The sequence below is a fragment of the Plectrocnemia conspersa genome, unplaced genomic scaffold, assembly GCF_051122295.1.
Source record: "Plectrocnemia conspersa isolate PC_06_02 unplaced genomic scaffold, ASM5112229v1 ptg000012l, whole genome shotgun sequence".
In the NCBI taxonomy this organism is placed as follows: domain Eukaryota; kingdom Metazoa; phylum Arthropoda; class Insecta; order Trichoptera; family Polycentropodidae; genus Plectrocnemia; species Plectrocnemia conspersa.
Genome location: NW_028277176.1, coordinates 13,727,191 through 13,741,371, shown reverse-complemented (window position 1 = coordinate 13,741,371; position 14,181 = coordinate 13,727,191). Strand labels below are relative to the sequence as shown.

Below are 14,181 nucleotides of genomic sequence, written 5' to 3'. Positions count from 1 at the left end.
ATATGCTACATATATTAACACGATCTTCTCACGAAATGTTAAATATCTATATGCTTAGATTAAATAAAATTTAATGTTGCGCAAAGAAGGTGGAAACTTCTGAATATCTAAAAATATTTCACCAATTTATTTCGTTTGTCATCATATTATTATTTTTATTTAAAATTAACGATGTTGTAATACAATAATGGTGACACGTTTATATGTTTTGACAGTCAGATTATAACAACAATAGAAAGTTAGTATGCATGTTTTTTAAACGATTTCAATAAAAATACTACGCAATGCAATACATAATTATATTGCTGTTATCCATAATAATAATGAGTAAACTGAGTTGGAAATACTGTTTTTTTCAGTTTATATTTTATGAATAACTAAGTTAAGACATGAGTCACTACTTTAAAATGAGTTACATATTAAAGTTAAATATTTTTTTACGTGTAAATAACAGTTGGAGAATATCGTTTGACCTGAAGTGACTCTTCGTGTAAGTCGGAATCGTTCAATTAATTTCCAATGTCATCCAATACAAAAATCAATCATGACCTTTGTGATTTTTTATACTTTTTCTACTAACAGAGACGTGATATTTTCATTTTATCAAATAATTTACCTTATGTTTTAATTAAATAATTTACAATCCATAGTTAAAATATTATTCGATGATTATAGAGAGGACATCAATAAACTATTCACAAAGCATTGTTTATAGTTTTCATCAAAATATTTTTATTTATTTGACCGTAATAAATAACTAAATCGAAAAAAGAATTTTAATTATTGACTAGCTATTAATTAAATAGATTAAAATTATTGAATATAGTTTAAATGTTTTGAGTGAGGATTATAAATATTACTTTTATTTATTGTAATATTTTTTACACGTTTTATTTGCCAAATAAAAACTGAATTTACAAAAAAGTCTAATAATTTCCATCGTTCCCTAAAAATAAATATTTTTATAAGCTTTTAATAATAATATAAAAGCGACCGTACTTAATTTTGTGCAATATTAAAATATACTAAATTTTATTGCAAAAAAATTCGTTCAACACTAAATTTTATTATAAAAAAAAATCGGTAATACCTCACGATTAATCAGCTTTGTCTAAGCATTTATGGGTTATTGTTTTTTTATTTACAAAAGCGGATGTATACAATGTGCATAAGATAAACACAAATAAGATTTTTAAGGACAGTCAGGTCTTAAAATATGTTTAAGGAAAAATTGCATTATTTTTTGCTTTCTACATGCGTCAGTATGAGATAATACAAAAATAATACATATACTTGTAAAGCACAAACAAAAAGCGAAGCATAAAAAACTTTCCCGTTACAAATTTATAAAAAAATCTTTCAATATAGTTAAACATTGACACATAGTTAAATGATCCCCATAATTAAGATCAGCTAATAAAAGTCATTATTTTATACAAAAAAATACACTGAAGCACATACTTTGGGAAAATAGCTATATAGTTTAAGAACTCACATTTTAATCAGAGGCGTTAAACAAATTGCTGACTTCACTGCTGTATGTTGTGTGGCCATCAACTGTCGATGATGTTATTTCTGTTTAAACATTAAAATCATTAATTTGAATACAAAAAAGTCATTTAAACATAGTAGGCAAGCAAATATAAATGTATTTTAGTACTGACTTTTTAACCTCTCCAAGAGATTTAATAGTAAATATTTATATCAAAGATGTGGGTAAAAAACACTAAATAACTAAATGTAGAGTTCAGGGCCACTAAGAGGGTAAAAAATTCATCACTTATGGGCCCATATTGCGGACACGATTTTATTGCTTTTGACGTGAATTTTTGCCTTCTGAAAAGTGATAATTGTTTTTGCGTTTTGTGAAATATTAATGTTTATTGTGAAAGTATTGTCTAGAAAGTGAGCACTTTTGAAGGCAATGTTCCGCTTCTTTTATTTATATTTATTTTATAATATGTATAAAAAAAGGCTAAAGAAACTAATAACTAAAATACATCATTATGTAGCTACATCTCAAACAACTGTAGTTTAATTCAGATTCATTATTTGAGGTCGGTTTTTACTTTTTTATACATATATAATCTTACTATGATTTTTTCCAGAGTCGGGCCTTTTAAGAAGATTTGTCACCTCCCCCCCCCCCCTCTCAGCAGACCTATATATACAGGCTCATTTAGCACTTGACTTTATTACTCAAAATTTCATTATAGGTGATTCAAGTATATAGAGGAGTGTAGAGGATCCAACCAGCTGCACCGTTAACACTAAGGTCATTTAAACAACTATTACGAATATTATGCAAATAAAATAAACAGCTTGCCAGAAAAAAGCCTAACAATAAAATATAATATTCAGTATAAAATGTGTTAAAACACATCCGTTAACAACTAATGTAACATTAATCAGAAAAGCTACTCTTTTGTAAGTAAATGATGCGCAATACACAATGCGTCTATCCCGCGTAAAAATGTATATTGTCATCAACCCCGGACAATAACGTTCTTTGAAAGTTTCGAGAGACATCAGCAGATTTTCCAGGAGACATTGCTTCTCCATCAACTTTTCCTTTGGTCTTTAAAATACAACTTTTCTGTTATAAATTGTACAACAGTTGCGTAAAAAGATGTTTGACAGCAATCTAATTCAAAACACTTTATCAAAATTGAGGCACAGCCTTCTTACGAGTCCATTTATCATATTTAAACGTCATTATTACATATTTTGACGGATTTACAATTTTTTTTATTGGTAAAATAATTTATGTGCGAATGTCATAAGGTCATCATGTCTCGAATGAGTTATTATACACAATCCAGTCGTATAAACCAGTTACAATTTCGGAAAAGAATTCGTTTCAGCGGGCAAAGGTCACAAGAATATCCATAGACAAATCGTCAACGATTTCATGCATATGCAATTAGTGAATGGACGTGCACTCGTGGAGTATCGTCTCTGAAGAACGATCTCGACGACCTCCGGTGCCAATGATAATCTAAAAAGACCATTGATAATGCGCCAAAATGTCAGCAGAAAAGCGTGGATGGATATTTATAGTATCGGAAAAAAATGTGTCGCTATATTGATTAAGAGTATTGCGTCGCTTTTGGAAAATGACCGTGACGAAAAGTCAATAAGATAAAACACAATGGCATCAATAAAGTGACAGTATAATTGCATTATTTTACAATTAAGGGTTTAACATTGCATTAACCTAGATTTTTCGATTCTTGAATAAGATACATACTATGTAAGGCTACAGAAGTAATCTAAAGTATTCCTTTTGTTGCATAGGCAATAAATTACTAGGGTAAAGAATATATTGTACAGCATATTAAAACATGTTTTTTATATTTATAATTTACAAATATAATAAAATGACAGATAATATAATATTGCACATAGTATTATTAAATATACATCAAATAACAATTATAATAATTGTAAAACCATGTAAATAGTCAAATTTTTTTAACAGTGATAGAATTTACTGCAATGTTTAATTTAATTATTTGTCTAATAATGCTATCTTATTTATTTCTTAAATTCTTTAAGCATATATAAGTTCAGGGCTGCAAAAAAATGTATAATATAATATTTGAACAACCAGTTTGATATCGAATATATGTATTACGCACATGCAGCTAAATTATAAAATTTCGTAGGAATCTTCACATTTACCATATAAAATAAATATGCTAAAAGTAAATGTCATGATTATATTTAATTAAAACCATAAAAAGTATATATTCATAGTATACAATAAAGTTTTTAATTTATGTCAGTACTGTAATAATTTGTCGTATTAATTACATAAAAAAGTGTAATTATGATTAATTATATTGATCATAGACCTATATATTTTTATGATTTTCCATATACAGAAAATTGATTATCATTAAACATGTAATTTTCAATGTAAATAGTAATAAGAAACAAATTCTGATGAATATTATCATTTATAGTATAAATAATGGTATAAATTATAAAAAAAAATGATAACAATATGCAAAAAAAATATATTTTTAGAATTTGTAGTAATGATATCAATGTAATTGCAAAATACTACAATTATCAATAATTATAGGTGTAATTTGCTTCGTAATGTGTTCATAATATAAACTGATTTAAAATTTTAATTCAATAATTTAGTTATCTTATAAATATTGTGTATAAATATGAAAAGGTTGACATATTATTTCATATAATATTCGTAAATATTTTTTTTTTATAAATACGTACATATATAATAGTGACATCTATTGATCTAAAATCGATCTATGAAAATAATAAAATAATTTTATCATGCACTAAGAGATGTCTCTAATCTTAAATAAAATATTTATATTTCTAATAATTAATATAAAATATTTAAAAACATTTTATTAATAAATAAGATTAAATACACAAAATTTACAATCTTATAGATATTTTAAATAAATAAATTTATTGTAATCAGTAATTTATTAAATATATATTTTTAAATAAATAATATATATTAAATGTTGCATAAAAATACTTTTTGTGTATATTATAATGTATCTGAATCATTTATTTTAATTTTTATTCATAATTTTGTCACATAATTAAACCGTAATCAAAACAAGATCTTTTATTTTTAATATGTTTATTACAGGATTCTTATACTAATATGATTTTATTCGAAAATTACATTTTATTTCAACTAGATATTTTTGGATAGACGGATTTTTTGAAAGTATGCATCGAAATTATTATGTTTGTAATTAAAATTGCAATATTCAAAAAAATCTCAGATTTATTATATATATTTTTTTAAAGCACGTGTATTTTATTTTACCGTTGACAATTTTCATAAATTTTAAAATTAATACTTTACATCAGTTTATATATCAATGTCAAAATATACTTTTAATAATTTTAATTACAATTATACTTTACTAGCTAGCGAGTGTGCGAATACTGGACCCTCAACTTTTTGGGTATTAACTATTATTTATAAACTAAACATATTTAAAAAAATATTTTTAAATCTTTAGTTTATACAGGTCCAAAACCGGGAATTTCCCTTTCAAATTTGCTTACACGTGACAGCTCTTCTGTCATCTGGCAAGCGCTCGATGCGCTCAGTTTTGTGCAATTAAATAAACAGTGAAATATGTTATAATCACAGAATTCATCTTACAAAGTGTCAATTGAAGATGATTCAAAGTGATAATATAATCAAAACTATAAATTATGAGTGTGCCAGTAAGTGTTTGGTTATATGAACAATATATCACAATTATTCTAACAAAAACTATTGGCTTTCCAGGATCTAATATTAAAAGACAAACAGCGGTGAATTGGCAATTAAAAGTATACATACCAAAGTTAATTAAACATATTACAAAGCTAGTAATAATGTAAAATCTCGTATTAGTGTAAACAAAAAGTTACATTTACCCACTATATAGTATAAATTACAGTTAATTTTCAGAAGCAATGATAGATCTAATAATATTTACGTATGGCTAACAATTAATATATGACATATTGTGACAATTTTGAAGAAGATGAAGAGATGCCAATCTACATGTTTAATCCTCTACGGTAACTTCAATCAATTTTGTTCTTCGGTTGTCGTTTAAATTTAATTTATGGATTATATTAGTAGTAATAATGTATTCAATGTTTACTCTTATTGTTTTTTAATTATTTTTCAGAAGCAATGATGGAACAATTTGATGACCTATATGGCTACAACGTGGAATTGGTATATATAAACAAAGAGTGAATCTTCTCATGTTGAAGTCACTGTCAGCAAGTATTATCTTTTTATAAAGAACATACTACATAAGTTTAATATAACTAAATATCTTGAATTTGGCTATTCCGGATGGGGAATGATGGCATAGAACAAAAATTGAATAAAAACCATGACGTATACATATTTTGCTACATCGAAATTAAAAATAACCCACACTTAGATATTTTGGCTATCGATTATTTCAGGTATGCAATCACATATTTATAATCATTGTAAAATGTCGTTTATTAGATGACATTCAAGAAACTACACATTTATAAGCTGTCCGTTGGCTAATATATATCGCGTTCCCACTGCGATAGCGCGAATTGATCGACATTAACTTTCAATCCTCATACATACTAAGGATATATTACACGTTTAATTTTCAATTCTTAAAATCTACCGTATATGTGCATTACATCGGAAGCAATGATAATGTTTATGTAATATAAAAGGTAAAACTCACTTTCTGGCCTCGGAGCCCGGCGACGGGAATTCAAAATTTGAAGATTTCATTACGACGATTGATTTATGATTGTTTATCTAGTTTAATCAATGTATTCTTCTAATCCTCAACACATTATGTATATATCTAAGTTAAGCTAGTTATAACACACCTAGTTAATTTGCAATCCGATTATTTATATTCAAATGACGAATTAATGAAAATTATTGTCGCGTAGCAAAATTTTATTATTAAATATTAATTATTTAAAACTGTTGTCATGGCTCTGTCAGCCATCTTGTTTTATATTTGAATGCTTATTTTTCATTGGTCGAAACAACAGAACGCATTACCGGCGCCTCGGAAAGCAGCAAAGCAAATTCAATTTTTATATTATTATAATTAAATATATTTCCTCTGTTTACTTGTATTATTATACACCGTTCATACAAAGCGATACAATTTACAGAGTAGAGAATTGAACGGATAATGTTCCATTTAAAGTTATGTGTGTCCGGAAGTAACGGCTTAGAACAATATAAGAACAAGATATTATTATACTCTTTTTTAAAATTGTAATAATAAAAAACTTGGACAGTTTTTTTGTTATCTCCTTTTTTAATTATAAATCTCATTAGCCAACATTACTTTTCTTAAATTTTTTAGCATATAATATATGTATTGCTATATTAAACTGTATAAGTTATTAATAACTTGAACTAATTGTATTTGGTATTATTATTTTGTTAAAATAATAATACCGTCATAATCTACATCAGTAAACAACATCAGTGTTTAATTTTATGATTATTGCAAGGGCAAAATTATTGTATAGTATTTTATGGAACGAAAAATCACATTTTTAATTGTCTTTATATTTATGTTGCTTATTTAAAAGTTATTCGTATTTCTTATTTGTTAAAAGAATGAATCTATGCTTATAAATTCTCATTAAATAGATAAGGTATTTTTTATTGTATAGCTTTATACTATATTTTTATATGTAACATATTATTTAAAATATTTTTTGGTATATTTTCAATGATTTATTAACAAATAACAAAATTAATCGTGTGAGATCTTTTTTATTGCAACAAAGAAGAAAATTAATAAATAATAAATATGTATCATATATCATTGGCTTTTATTATGCAATATATAAGTTATTCTTTAAACAGAACAACCTATGTATATAAAAAAGTGCAGAACAAAAAATATGTACAAATACAATCGTGCTTTATAATAATTTTATTACGTCATTTTAGAACCGTGAAGTGTTGTGTTTAACCTTTTATATTGTCTTTGTTTTCCATAATTTTACTTTTTATATTCAAACGCCTCTTTAGGTTTCTCGTAATAGTATCCCGTGGTCGTGCGGAGAGTTGTAGTAAGTGGACTCAAAGTTTTCGGTGGCGGCATTGGTTTTCTGGTGGTTGTGATTCTGGTCGTGTAGTTATAGTATCTGGTTGGAGGTAAAGTTCCCATTGTTGGCATGTAACTGATGGGTTTGAAAGTGGTTCTTATTGAGGTCGTAGGCGGAAGGTACAATGGTCCCGGGGTCGATTTCGGTGGCAGGTATCCCGGAGTATCTGGAGGCAAATAATCTCTCTTGGCTCCTGGTCGCTCGCTTAACTTTATGGAGTCAAAGTTAATGGTCTTCTCGAAAACGTTGGTCTTGGAAGGCTTCAAGCCAGGTATCAGGTCGTTGAACAGTTGACAGTTAACCATGACCAGCATGGCCATAAAAAGAAACGTCGATGTGAACTGGAAAAAGAACATCAAAACGATTATTATAGAAGACGAAAGTGAAAACTTGATTATTTGATGTGATTTATGAATCTTTAAACTCTTTTTTAAATGTTAATCAAAACAAGAATTCCTTCAATTTGGGAATTAAATAAATTAAAAACAACGTCTCATAGAACGTAAAAATATTTCGAATGATCTTCTTTCTTATACTATATTAACATAATATAGCGTTAGAATATTTTTAGATAGTCAATAGAATCCAAATGATGTTTAAAACGTTTGCAAAGGTTTTTTTATTTATTTTATAATGAAATAAAGTTTACTGAGTTACGACCCGTAGAGATATCTCTGTAATTTTCTTTGAATTATCTTCCACAACAAGGAGTACTTCGCTTCACTCGGATTCCAGACAATGGAGCCATTTTCTAAGATTATGAAGTAGCGTATCGTATAGTACTCCAATTACCAGATTTGACGATGTGCATAGAAAATCTTAATCCCTGATCAAACGTCACTCCTAAAACATCGACGGATGCTGAAAACACCACCGCCTAAACTATAAAATAATTCCGCCGGGTAAGGGGATCTATAAAATGTAACAACTTGACACGACGTGGATGAAACCCGTGTTGTTGGTCTACTAGCGCTTGATTAAATTACTAGAATTTTTAAAGTTTTTATTGAATGATTTGAATTGTATTTAATGTAAACAAGATAATAATTTTTGTTCCGCGACACTTATCGGTTAAAAGCGGGAGATCAGGATATAATTTTTTTTTATACAGTGATGTTGAAATTACTTTCATTTATGTTCGTAGATATATATGTTTTAAATATTTACTATTTAGAGTATAAATTTACTCCACTACTTTTTTAGTCAGCTGATTTAAAAAATATAATAATATATCTGATTATAATATGTTTATTATTTAATTCCAAAGCCAACAAAACCCGAAGCGTTGACTTTTAATATTATTTTTCGGCAGAACGTGAATGGTTTTTAAAAGTATATCACTCGTCAATTAAATTTACGTGGAGAACAATGTGTTTTTTTGATTTAAAGCTAAAAAGTTTTACGTTTCTTTATAACATTTTCCAAGAACAAATTAAAGGTCTGAACCAAATCATATTTTAGTCTTGCTGTAGTTTTTTATTGTGTCAGAATCAAGTTATAAGCCATGAGTTAAAAAATCAAATTAAATTTTATAGTCGTGATAAAAAAAATCATAACCTAAAAAATTACAGCTAGGCTGAAATATTATTTGGTTCACGCCTTTATTGTTCATAGAAAATATTATAGAGAAACGTAAAATATATTTTTTTGTTCCACAATTATAATATAATAAAAATAAATACCAATAAAACAACTTAATCCTTAGAATCCCTATTTATAAAAATATATAAAATAAATCAATGTTAAATGCTTAATATATTCATCATAACTTAAGAAATATATTTCAACATGAATATTTTTATTTAATTTATTGTTAAATCAAAGGTTGCTTTAATATGATTTATTTTAGGCAGCTTAGATTGTTCTGGGTTTTGTATTGCATAAAACTATTTATAAAAGTCTTAATAACTCATTTTTAATTTACTAGAACATAAATAATCGCGTTATTGATTTGTAATATTTAATGAACCATTATCATTTTTGCATAACTTTATATTTCCAAATGCATATAAATATGGATGGACGTAATTTAATACGAATGCCATTAGGAAACTCACAAGAAAAATTCGTAAAAAATACAGAAACACCCATTGGTGATTTTTTATAAATATAAAATTATAATAACTATTATTGTCATACTTATTTGGCTCTTTTCGAATTTAATCGGTTATTTATCGTAGGCTAGTATGACGCATTTAGAGACATACGCGCTTTACACTTTTATAACCAGAATTAAATTAAAATAAATAAAACGAGTAACAAAAATCGACACACATGAAAAATTCATGTTGAATTTTCTAAGCAATTCAAGGTAAACGGCCATTGTGAAAATAAAATTCACAAAGGTCATCTCGTCACGAGAGTCTCCGTTCTCCTTGAGTCTGTATTGTACATCCTTCGAACCATAAAATAATATAGATTTTAATAATCAAATTAGTGAGAAATGTTAAGGTTAATGACATTATTAAGCCAATATTAGCAAAAAGTAGTTTTGTGCATCGTTTAGCGCCAACCGTCCAATTAATATATGATTTCATATGGGAAGCAAAGTTTTTGATAAAGAATATATAAAATTTTATTTTAATATAATTTAAAAAATATTTTGATCACTCCTACGCGTATTTTATAAATAAACAAGATTTTGTGTCGTCTTTTTGCTATTGAAGAGACATGTCGACCTCAAATAAATCATTATTATAAAAGAAGCACTTATATCTTCAATAAGTGCGTAAATATAAAATACAATAATTATATTAATCATCATCTTCAAACAAATATTTTGAAATATAACCCAAAATTTATAACATCATATTTTTAATCACATCAATCTTTATAGCAAATGTCTCAATGTATTATTCATGAAAATAATATGTAATAATGTATAATATAAAATGCAATATCATTTTTTTTGCATTCTAAATAAATTTATATAACTCATTGAAATTTATAGTATAATATAATATACGAGGAGGTCATTACGTTATATTATGCAGGTCGTCATACAACTTTGCACGTTTCAAAGACAGAATGTCTATTGAAAATTGACTGCTGGACAAAAATTGTGTAATATCATTATGATGTCACAATCCTTTTATTAAAGCGTCAGTTAAACAGCGAGATTATTTATTATAAAATAACTGTAAGGTATTATAATTGGCATATGTTAATAAATATTATATAATTGTTAATAATATATTGCAAGCTTAGTTTAACTTGTTTATATAAGTAAAAAAAAATACACTAAATAAATTCATTGGTATATTTTGTGTTAAAGGTATTAATTTTATTTTTAAATTATTTAACATATTGGTGTGTATATATAAAATAACATTTTATATTTTTATTGAAATAATACACTTTAATTCAATAATATATCGCTTGAGAAAAAAACATTTCGTTCTACGCATTACTTTATCAGGGTTAATTGATTATTTGTGTGAAATTATGGTTTTGAGGCAATAAAAAACGCGGCTAGTAATACGTTCTTATATCAACTAGATGCTACGTATGTATTATTTATAGATCAAACAGTAATTAATAGAAATACCAAGAATTAAATTTTATATCCGAATATAAAATATAAATTATTCTTATCTATATAAATGTAATTTGTTTGTGTGAGTCATTTGTTTGCTATTTTATAAATTTAAATTGTAGTTTAGTATAAAAAATAAGAAAAAAATAAATCTTATATTAATTATAAAATATATCTACTTTCATTAAAAATAAAATTACTGAAAATAGAGATATATTTAATACAAAAATAGATATAAGACGACCAACTTAAATTAAAATATATTATGATTAAAGTATTTGACTATACTTAAATCAATATAATAATGTATCGCTTAAAAACACTATTTAGGTTCAGGAGACTTAATGCGTTCTACGCTTTACGTCACCTACCAATTAATTGATCACTCACATGTCACGAATAATTAAGGGTGTTGTAAAATGCTGCTTATAATACATTTTTAGATCAGTCAGAGCATTAACAGGCATAACGTATTGAGCAAATATTTATGATTATTTAAAAAAATATGTTTCAATATAAAATTTGCATCTGTAATTAAATTCTTTTTTTAATAACCAAAATTATGTTTTATGTGCAATATATTTTTAGAATAAACATAGAACTACTGAAAAACAGATGTATTTATAATTTATTAAATAAATTAAGACTTTTATATAAAAAAAATTAGATTATTATTTTACTTATGTAAGACTTGTAGACTTATAGTTATAAATACTTTAAAGGCTAAAAAATAATTACATAAATAGTATTATGTATTAATAAAAAATATAAATACAAACTTACACGATATCATGTTTTTTTGGAAAACGAATTAGTATTTTATATCTAATTTTTTTATATTGTCTTTCACTTAAAATTAGTTAAGGTTTTAGTCATTTATACAAAAATAGGGCTCGAAGAATTTTTTTATGGCTTAATTATATAAAACATGTTTTATTGCTAAAATTCAATAGTTCATATTTCATATAGATCAATCTTTAAATTAGTAAGGCAAACTATTGTATTATAACTAGATTTCTATATGAAGTCAAAAATTGATCAAACAATATCATATTTTACTGTTTTATTCACTAAAATATAATAATATGATAAATAAAATAATATAACACTATAAATGTTGATAATAATTCAGTATTACATGCAAATACCATTTTATATTTTCCTTATGATTTAAATAGCGCTTATAATGATTTTAAAATGTCAAATCTACAAATTAGCCTGATTTTTATATATTTTCGTTATATAACATTATTTACATATTTCGGGACATTCAAGAGACAAATTTGTGGTCATTTATATTCCTTGACGTAATGATTCTAATAGCAAGTTTACTATTCATATACGCATATTAATTTCATGTTTCGCAAAAGTAGCGACGAAGTGTTGACGATCAGTTTCAAAACTTGATATGTTCATTAAGATCATTAAGCCAAGTGAAAAGTCGCATTTGTGTGTTTTGCTACGCAACTTTACCGAACATCTTTACATGCAGATTTATCGACGTCAATAAGGAAACCATCGTTGATTCTTTGACCTGGTTTTCGAAAGAATATGCTAGTAAATCTTATGCATTTTAACGTTTATATTTGTAGATATCTTAATGGTTATACAAACGAATGTAATTTCTAATGGGATTTGAATAACCAGTTTTACAGATAAAACTAGCTGTGTAAAAATTCACGCTTCACGACAAAGAAGGCCAGAAACAAAACCTGGTGAATATATTTGATTATTGATTAAATTATTTTAATCATTTTATTAAATTATTTGAACATCCCCATATACATATGTACATGTAGGAAATATGCGACTTAAAAAAATATCATTAAAATATAGTCAATAGTTTTAAATATCTAATTTTTGCGACCTTCTTCATTCTAATATTTATTTGGGTATTAATGTAAACGTTATATATGAACATAAGTGAGATAAATTATCTTCGCACAAGAATGATTAATTTCTGAATTAATATCTTATTTAGTAATAAATTATATAAATATGGTAATGATTATTAGTGATATTAAATACCAGGTTAATCTGATGATGATTTAATACTTAATATTTAGTCATAATGTTATACCTATATATTTATATTCTTTATAAAGATAAACAGATACACTATAGCAAAAATATCAGCCTTTCACTTTTTTACAACATAACATTTTTTACAATAAGTTTACCCTTTTATTTCTTCATTTTATATATTGACCTAAGAACTGCGCGCTATAAGACAAACAACGTAAAGTTCAGTCCAGATATTGCATTCCTAACTTATGGATAATAGAATATATTTTTTTAATGAATTTTATAATATAAAATATACATTTAAAATGAAAAATATGTATTTTATTTAATTCTAAAAATATCATAAAAATACAGTTCCTATAGTTATATATAATCTGAAGATGAATTATTTACCATAGCAAATTACATTCGATATAAATGTCAATTGCTACATAAAAAATACCTATTTAAAACACATTAAATCTAGCGGAGGTATAAATAAAAAGCTAAAAGCTCAAACGTGTAGTAATAAATAAATTTAAAATATTTTGCCATTAAAATTATTATCGATTTTTCATTGAAATGTTAATTATCTTTACAATAAGACATTGTATAATAAAATGCATCACCTATGCAAATAAATGTATGGTGCGCATTGTATAAATGTGCCATTTATATATAAATATATATTTCTAATACAATATTAATCAAAAAACTAATATTTTTCTATTATATCTAATGTCACATCACGTCATTGTCAGCACGGTTAATCGTGTCACTTATTATCACTGTCACTTTTTCTTGTCTGCACCAAAGCTTAAAGCTCAACTCACCTTTCTCATGTTGGCTTCCCTTTGGTATATCACAGACGTTTATTACTGACACAAATCACAGAGAAAAATGTTATAAATTTATTCTCGGAATGCACGCATAACAGTCTGAGGTCGGAGGTTCGACTACGGAATCGTCGTGTGGTGTTACATGTCATGTATATATAGCCG

General features: G+C 25.8%; 1 protein-coding gene and 1 long non-coding RNA gene across 2 annotated transcripts; one reads left to right on the top strand and one right to left on the bottom strand.

The window, feature by feature from the left end:
* Positions 1 to 4,682: 4,682 nt before the first annotated feature.
* On the top strand, positions 4,683 to 7,554 carry LOC148228288 (uncharacterized). The gene is made up of 2 exons (XR_015811696.1): positions 4,683 to 5,232; positions 5,297 to 7,554. It is a non-coding gene; the product is annotated as an uncharacterized LOC148228288 (long non-coding RNA).
* On the bottom strand, positions 7,288 to 14,146 carry LOC148228287 (uncharacterized). Its single transcript, XM_088200367.1, has 2 exons — positions 14,014 to 14,146; positions 7,288 to 7,982 (listed from the first exon to the last, which is right to left on the bottom strand). Exons 1-2 carry the CDS (start codon positions 14,020 to 14,022, stop codon positions 7,536 to 7,538), a joined length of 456 nt encoding a protein of 151 aa, XP_088056493.1. The 5' UTR covers positions 14,023 to 14,146; the 3' UTR covers positions 7,288 to 7,535.
* Positions 14,147 to 14,181: the final 35 nt, after the last annotated feature.